This window comes from Arachis duranensis, chromosome 8 (assembly GCF_000817695.3).
Source record: "Arachis duranensis cultivar V14167 chromosome 8, aradu.V14167.gnm2.J7QH, whole genome shotgun sequence".
Classification (NCBI taxonomy): domain Eukaryota; kingdom Viridiplantae; phylum Streptophyta; class Magnoliopsida; order Fabales; family Fabaceae; genus Arachis; species Arachis duranensis.
The window spans coordinates 48,039,792-48,048,701 of record NC_029779.3 but is presented as its reverse complement, the minus strand read 5'-3'; the positions used below and the strand labels follow the sequence as shown (position 1 = coordinate 48,048,701).

Sequence of the window (8,910 nt, the reverse complement as noted above, 5' to 3'; positions counted from 1 at the left end):
GGTTTTCCATTTGTTGATAACTTGATTTTTCTGGACTGGAATCCTCTTTTTGACATTAAAAAGCCTGTTTATCCCTTATTGGTCAAAGAATTTTATGCAAACATGACTTATCATGAAGGCGCTGCTCATTCATATGTAAAGGGCCGAGACATAGTTTTAAACAATGAAACCATCAGTGATGCTTTGAAATATACTGATGTTGAGCCTTGTGCTTACACTTCTGTTAAGTGGGATGAAGGAGTTGGAATATCTTATCATGATGCATTGGCTCACATTTGTGAACATGTTTCTTTAATTGATGGCATTACACCCACTCACAAAGCCCTAGGATATGAGCGTGCTTAGTTGCACCGAATGGTCAACCACATTATTCTGCCTCAAAGCGGCTCATATCAAAGGGTTTCCTACATTGATACTCTTGTTTTATATGCCCTTCTCACCAAAACTAAAATTTCATTTGCATACTTGATGGTTAGATATATGTTTGACTCTGTTAGGAGTGAAAAGGACAAAGCTCTTCCTTATGGCATGTTTCTAACTTGCATATTTGAGTATTTTGGTGTTGACTTGACCAATGAGGAATATGAAAATAGACATTCATACCTAAAAGGGGGTGGTTCAGTGAAACAGAACAAAGGACCTACTCGATTTGAAAGGGTGGTCTTAGATGATGAAGATGAAGACTTTGTTCTTGAGGATTCTCCGTCTCTCTCCACTGAGGATACATCCATCTCTACTGGAAAGAAATCTGCTTTGCTGAATGTGGTTAAAGATGTTGTTCAGGAGTTCGTTTCCCAATCAAATCACATGATTGCGATGAGCAAATAGCAAAGGAAATTAGCTAGCAAACATGAGAATTTCCTAAAGAAATCAAGGGATAGAGTGGCTGTATTCATGACCTTCATTGATAACCTTCAAAAGGATGAAGACCCTGCCACTGATGTTGACGAGGAAGCTGATTCAGAGGGAAATGGCTCTGATGCCTAAGATTTGTCTTATGAAAACTGCTGCTGCTGCTCTTTTTATCTCATGAATTCTATTTCTTTAGCTACTTATGAACTGTTTTAATCTTGGATGACTGTAATAAGTCCAAATATTATTGTACTTTTGTTATTTCAGTTAGTACTTTGGACTATGGTCTAACTCTTATCTGCAGGTTCAATATGTTACTTTTGTTGATCTTGCTTGTTGTCCGCCCTTGATGACAAAAGGGGGAGTAGGACAATAGGTTGGTAAAATGTGTTAGGATAAGTTTTTGGCTTTTGACTTTGTTGCATTAAAACTTGATTTCACATGCTGCTTTTGCTGCTGACATCAGCTTAATGATTGGGCTGATTATATGGTGTTGCCTATTTGATGTGTATAGCTCTTCACTGTACTCTCTTTAAGTGTAATGTAAAACAGGAACAAAAGAGGAAAGCTTAAATCCAGGGGGAGCTAATTCTGAAAAGGAAAGGAGAAGCAACATAAAAGCAAATGACAACAATCAAAAGGAGTTTCTAAACCTTACTCAAATTTATTTCCTTTTAATTACTACTTAAATTATGTTTGTCATCAAGGGGGAGATTGTTGAGTTAAGAAATTAACTAAATTAATTAAGTGATGACAAACATTATTTTTGGGTAAAATAAATAATTAGTGTTGATTATTTATAATTATTTATTACTTATTGTTTATTATTGCAGGCCAAAATTCAATAGCCCAAATGAAATGAAAAAGCAATCAGCAAGGATGTTGGGCTGAAAGCAAGATTAAGAGCCCAAGGAAAAATAAAGAAACAAGCCAAAGAAATCAAAACAGGCCAAGCACATCACTATCCGATCCAAGCCCATCTGATTTCAGAAAAGTGATTCCCTCCATCTTACTCCAACCAAAGCAACGTTCCCCTCTCTTGTGTCTAAGTCAAATCAGAGTTTCAGAAAAGTAAGAAAGAGAAAGAGAAAGCTTCTTCCATAAGCTTATCACCAAAGAAGCAAGAAAGAGAAAGATTAAGCTTGAAAGACAGATTTCAAATCACCCAGTTCAAACCAAATCAAGCTTAGGTTAAAGGTAACCCATTTTCTCTTGCATGCATCAGATCTTCATCTCTTCTTCCCAACTCTCTGCTCTATCCGAAATGGGATACAAAGGAAAGATAGCTTCTGCTCTTCTCTGCTGTGTATCCACGGTCTTAAACATGACTTGGGGACCAAGTTGGTTTTCAAGGGGTAAGATTAAGTTGACCATTGGAAGATTTCTATGGTTGCTGTTTTATGGCTTTCGGTCAAGATGAAGAAATCAGAGGCAAAGTTTCTAATCTAGGGATTAAGGAGAAAAAGTGAATCTGTGGGTTGGTGAAGCTCAAGGCTCAAGGTGTTGACCTTGGAAGAAGGACCAAGGAACTGGCAAGGAGATAAAAGAAGCTTGCTGTTCATTCAGAAAGCAAGGAAAAAAAACTAGAGCATTAAGGCTTTGTTCTAAGAAGTGTTCTTTGAGAAAGTTCAACTAACTTGACAGTGTAACCAAACCAAAGGTGCATTCCGCCAGTATGAAGAACTGAATCAGAGGCTTGCTAATCTGGCTTTCGCATAGCACAAAGACTGTTGATGAATTCAATCTCCTTCATGTTTTACTGATTGTAATGTACTTTTCTATGTTTATCTTTCTGTAATTTCTTGTGAGAAAAGGCATTGTGAGAAAGCTCAAGTAAAAGCCATGAGTGGAAAAAGGCTGAGTGATACACTTGAGAGAAAAGCCTAGAGTTATTTTCTGATTTCTTTAGGTTGGTTAAGTATCTTGTATCTTGTACCTGTTTGGTATCCCTTTCTTAGTTGGGTTAGCACTAAGAGTGAATAGTTAGGTGTTAGCATAGCCAATGTCAAGTTAGGTTAGAACTTGAGTGTGAAATTGGTGTATGTAATACTTTTAACTATAGTGGAAATTCCTCCATTGTTGTGGAGGAGACTAGACGTAGGTTGCATAGTACAAGGCAACCGAACCAGGATATATGCTGGTGTTAGCTTTTCTCTTCTTTGCTGTGTTCTGTTTTTCTGATATTCATGAGACAAAAATTAATTGTCTCATAAATTTTCACTGTTGAGTACAAACAGAATCAGAATTGAAAGTTTTGTTTAAAAGAGTTATAACAGCTAAAAAAAAGAAGGTATAGATTCAACCCCCCTTCTCTAAGCCTACCACAACCTTCAGGTGCCAAGAGTAAACGACGTCGTTTACTCATGTGGCAGGAAGGATGTCATCTCAGTATTTTGTTTGTTTAGTCATCATAAAAAAAAGTCGAAAAACCACATTAGTACCTAAATTTAAATCTAGAGGACCAATATATTAATAATTTTAAATTTTAAGGACTAAAATAGATAATCGCATAAATCTCAAGGACCAAAATAAAATTTTAGTCCTTGCTGATCAATGTGAATTAGCTTCGCTGATATTATTCCTTTTAAGAAAGGATAGAGATACTAATAACTCCTAATGAATTCAAATTTTGAAATCAGCTTTTGATTGTAAGAGGAATAACTTTTCTTAGCCCCATATGTTTTTTAGTTGAAAAATAAAAGCTTACCTTCTAAGTTCTAAACTAAATTCTAATAATGATAATAACTTAAATTATAAGAATTTCATGGAGGTAAGGTAATCAATTTTTATACAATGGTGGTGTGATTAAATGGGTTAAAATTTAAAAATGGTGTAAAATAGACACTCCTTTTTATGGGAGATAGATAATATTTTTTGTATTATGAGACCTTCAAAATTGTAAAGTTGCAATTTTTATGTATAAATTATAAACTATTAAGATTTTGTCAGGTGCAAAATCTCTAGAATAGATTATTAGTATAAAAATGCAGCATTACCATAATTATTAAGATAGAATTAAATTGGTTGGTTCAATTCACAATTCGATGAATGAATGATTTGATCGACTCGATTAGAATCTTAAATTAAAATTGTGTAAAATCGATCAATTTGACAAAAATTTATCTAAATTGACTAACCCATTATAAATTTATAAATCAGACAAATCTTACAAAAAATTGACGAAAATTCGTACATTTTTTTATCAACTTAAAGTTGCAAAGTTGAAATTTTATAAGATATGTATTATCGTACGTAATTTAATTAAATATATCAAATTATTTAAAAAAATTTATCTATTATTTTCACTAAAAATTATATTTGCGTGAAATTATTTTCATACAAGTAATCACTATTATTTATTATCTAATTTTTAATACATTAAAGTGATTAATTGAAAAATTATTTAAAAGAGTAGCATTAAAATATTCAATGTATATATAATATATACATATATATATTATATTTATTAAAAAATTTTAAAATTTATTATTAATAATAGTTTAATGTGTATCCGTTAACTAAAGTTATACAAAAATAAAATTTTTTAATTTTCTCCTTCAATTGATTTAATAAAATCTGATTTTATATTATATAAAATTTATATAATATAAAATCACATTTTATATAAACTTATAATATAAAAAAATCGGTATCATCACGTTAACTTAAGACACAATCATACACATTAATTGTTTCCCAATTTAGACATTTCTACGTAATCTACTAACCACAAATACAAAAAGGGGGGGAGAGAGAGAAGAAGAAGAAGAAGAAGAAGAAGAAAGAAACTGCAAAAAAAGCAGCAGATAGAGGCTTCTGTGTAACTCAACTCAACCTTAAACAAAGGCACATAAACATAAACAAACACTACTTGTTCTATTAGTTCACCAATCATTCTATCATGGATTTTGTTTCAATCTTCTTCCCCTTTTTCCTTGTCAAGCTTGTTCTCAGATTAAAGTACCCAAATGCTATGATCATGAGGCGTCTCTTCCAAGCAACCTTCCACCACTACTACCACCATAATCCCTAATAATCCATTACCACAATTCTCCAATTCAATTCTTTTTTACTCTTCTTCTTCCTTTAATCATAGCTACACCCAATTCCCTAACCTAACCTAGACTCAATATATACATACATACACATTAGAATTACAACAACAGCATAAAGTTTCCATTTTTCTTTCCCAAACCCACAAATTGAATTGTGAATATTGAAATTAGTGAAGAAAAGTTTCATTTTCTGTAATTCACTCAACACAATACCCTGAAATTCAATAGTGGGCAACTCATTCAGCTTAGAAAGGAAAAAAAAAACATTTTTTTCCCCAATTCACATAAACCCATAATCCAGAAGCCCCAAGTTCCAATTTTGAATTCTAGGTTTTCAATCTTTAACCATGCCAGGACTATTCGCCGCTAGAACCCCATCAAAAACGCAGTCGTTTCGCGATTTCCTCATTGAACCGCCGGAAAACGAACCCTCCAGCGAGCTGAACCCTTCTCCGCCGCCGACAGCGAAACGAACCACCATGAGAACGCCGGATAAACTCGCCGTCGACGACAACGATACCTCCCTTGACAACCCAGACATGGGCCCGTTCCTTCTGAAGATGGCTCGAGACACTATTCATTCGGGTCAGGACCCGAAGAAAGCCCTAGAATACGCAATTCGGGCCTCCGAGGATTTCGAGCGGGTGTCGGGTCCAAGTCCGGATCTTGCCACGTGTCTCCACGTGGTTGCTGCAATATTGAGCGGGCTGGGGCGGTTAGAGGAAGCGGTCGAGACTCTGGAGCGGTCAATTCTGGTGTCGGATAGTGCAGAAAACGGGTCGGGTCATGCAATGGTGAAGTTTTCAGGGTTGATGCAGTTAGGAGATACTTATTCAATGATTGGGCAGTTGGATAGGTCCATTGAGTGTTATGAATCGGGTCTGAAAATCCAAGTTGAGGCTTTGGGTAGATCTGACCCGAGAGTTGCTGAGACTTGCAGGTATAGTAAAATTTCATTGCCTTATACAATGGAGTTTAATTTTGATGGAGCATAAAACGTTCTTTTATTTTGTTTTGGTTTTAAACTCTGTTATTTAGTTTGTAGGTATTTAAGGTTTAAGGATTAGGATATAATATTATTAAGTATGCGAAATATTTCCACTTTGTTTTTGGTGTCCCACATTGTTTATTTTTCTTTTTGGACTTCTCATCATCTCAATTCTCATGTATGTTGGTTTGTTAATTAAGTAATGTATTATTATTCTAGTGATTAGTGAGTTAGTGGATCAGTTTAATTAGTATATCCAATGTTAGTGGATTTTGTTTGAGTTGGGTGGCAGAAATGATGTTGAGTATCTGTTATAAAAAAATTCTAAAAAAATATTGTAGAATCTTTTCTTAGGTGGTTTGGTTGGATGCTAGACCCTCTAAAAGAAAAATGTAGTTTAAAATAGTTCGACTTTTTGTCTCTGAATAATTTGATCAAGGGTCATATGGATCTGAAAACAACAACCTATGAATTGTTTTGTTGGTTTTGGCCTATTAGAGCATTGGATATGGATACATTATCCATTGATCATTGCACTCATAATGGCGCATAACATGCACTGCGCAATTGTTTATTCTATCATATTCAAATCAGTTCCTTCTGTGCTGGATGCAGCATTATTGTTGCTTTGAACCATGGTTATGGATTCTGAATGATGACTCTATAAAAAAGTATTCAATAGAAAAAAAAAACTATCTTTTGTTTTGTACTTGAAAGAAGCAATATAAAAATGACATGAGTTTAGGAACTAGTTGATTGAAGTAAATGGTTAGCTTCATAAATAATTCCTTTCCTTTGTTAATAGATACTTAGCCGAGGCGCATGTTCAAGCCATGCAATTTGATGAGGCTGAGAAATTCTGCAAGAAGACCCTTGAGATTCATAGGGAGCATTGCTCACCAGCTTCTCTTACAGAAGCAGCTGATAGACGTCTTATGGCCCTCATATGCGAGGCGAAGGGAGAATACGAGCCGGCACTTGAACATCTTGTCCTTGCTAGTATGTCGATGATTGCCCATGGGCAGGACAATGAGGTTGCAGCGATTGACATTAGCATTGGCGATATTTACTTGTCGCTCTGTCGTTTTGAGGAGGCTATTTTCGCCTACCAAAAAGCGCTAACGGTGTTCAAAACCACCAAAGGTGAAAGTCACAGTTCCATAGCATTAGTGTACATTCGCCTTGCCGACCTCTACTACAAGACAGGAAAATTGCGCGAGTCAAAATCCTATTGTGAAAATGCGTTAAGAATATACTCCAAACCTGTACCTGGAACTACCCCAGGGGAAATTGCAAGTGGATTGAACGAAATCTCTGCCATCTATGAAGCTTTAAACGAGCCGGAGGAGGCGCTGAAGCTCCTCCAGAAGGCAGTGAAGTTATTGGAGAATATCCCCGGACAATATAGGACAGTGGCAGGAATAGAATCCCAAATAGGAGTAATCTTCTACATGGTTGGGAGATACAGTGATGCATGGAAATCTTTTGCGAGTGCCATTGCAAAGCTTAGAGCAAGCGGAGAGAGGAAATCGGCGTTCTTCGGATTTGTGTTGAATCAGATGGGCCTAGCATGTGTGCAACTGTATAAAATTGCGGAAGCTGCCACGCATTTCGAAGAAGCAAGAGAGATATTGGAGCAGGAGTGTGGAACATACCATTTGGACACTCTTGGAGTTTATAGCAATCTTGCAGCAACTTATGATGCCATGGGGAGGTAAGCACATCTTTCATTATTAGCTTGAACAATATGTTTCTGTCTTTATGCTATTTTGTGTTACAATCATCTATTCTTTGTGCCATTGAAGCTTTCATTTCTTCAATACCCTAAAATTAGTAGTCACTCAAAATGTTGCATCATGGAAGATCATCATTATCATTCATTGCCTAGGGACAATTCTTTGGCCTAGTAAAGCACCAACATAGCTCCCATAAGATCACTTAGTTAACGAAATATACGATAAAGGTTTAGCTTCGCCTAACAAATTCATCTAATCGTCAATTGGGCTTAAACTAAATTTTGATTGGATTCAATGGTTAAATGGAGCAAAAGTATAGGGAATCCCGAACAAAGTTTCAATCTTTCATGAGTTGTTTCGTTAGCGAAGTGATCTTTCGAGAACTATTTTGTTAGTTCACTCCTCATGGCATGTATAGTGTGACACTGCTTCCTTTTCCATTAGTTGGTGATATGAGTGCATATTTTTTGTCTTTCAAAAAGGGACCACTATAGGGCTTTTGTGATATTTTGCTGTATTGAATTTCTTGGCACAGAAGACATAATTATATGATTCCATGTTAGTATATGATAAGAAAATCTCTCTTTTTTTTGGTGTGTACAGAGTTGAGGATGCCATTGAGATATTGGAGTACATACTTAAGATGAGAGAAGAAAAACTTGGAACTGCAAATCCAGATGTTGATGATGAAAGGAAAAGACTGTTTGAGCTTTTGAAAGAGGCAGGAAGAGTTAGAAACAAGAAGGCAAAATCACTTGAAAATCTTATAGAATCCAAGTCCTTCAAGATGAAGAATGAAGGGAAGAAGAAAAGGGTTGCATTTGGTTTGAGAACTTGAAAAACAGAGAGTTTTATTGTCATTAAAAAAAAATCTCTTACATGTTCTCTTTTATTTGGCATCATGAGAATTTTGCTAGTGTTTTTGTTCTATGAGCCTTTACCTAGTCTTACATATGTTAATATTGTCAATTGTTACCCTTGATATATAAAAATTTACTGATTTTTTGGGTCACTAATTCTATCAAAATACTAAAAGGAATTTATCTTATATGGCAACTTATGTAGGCAAATTAGTCCATCAGGGTATTTGTTATTTCCAATCCATCAACAATGGGGGAAAATCAAATATGATGTTAGAAAGTATAATCATGTTTTGTCTTGTATATATAAATAATCAGTAACTAAATTATTTATTTTATAAAATATATGATAAAATATAAAATATATATTGTATTTTTTTAGTAAATAATATACAAATATTCTATGTATACTAAATTTA

General features: G+C 34.9%; 1 protein-coding gene across 1 annotated transcript; it reads left to right on the top strand.

Moving 5' to 3' along the window:
* The first annotated feature begins 4,582 nt into the window (after positions 1 to 4,582).
* On the top strand, positions 4,583 to 8,643 carry LOC107463567 (protein KINESIN LIGHT CHAIN-RELATED 1). The gene is made up of 3 exons (XM_016082377.3): positions 4,583 to 5,847; positions 6,701 to 7,609; positions 8,235 to 8,643. Exons 1-3 carry the CDS (start codon positions 5,255 to 5,257, stop codon positions 8,467 to 8,469), a joined length of 1,737 nt encoding a protein of 578 aa, XP_015937863.1. The 5' UTR covers positions 4,583 to 5,254; the 3' UTR covers positions 8,470 to 8,643.
* Positions 8,644 to 8,910: the final 267 nt, after the last annotated feature.

Bases quoted from the DNA above. Each gene is read 5' to 3' on its own strand.
- LOC107463567 (XM_016082377.3), top strand. From the start codon at position 5,255: ATGCCAGGACTATTCGCCGCTAGAACCCCATCAAAAACGCAGTCGTTT. The intron at 5,848-6,700 runs GTATAGTAAAAT...CTTTGTTAATAG, and splicing joins AGAGTTGCTGAGACTTGCAG to ATACTTAGCCGAGGCGCATG. The intron at 7,610-8,234 runs GTAAGCACATCT...TGGTGTGTACAG, and splicing joins ACTTATGATGCCATGGGGAG to AGTTGAGGATGCCATTGAGA.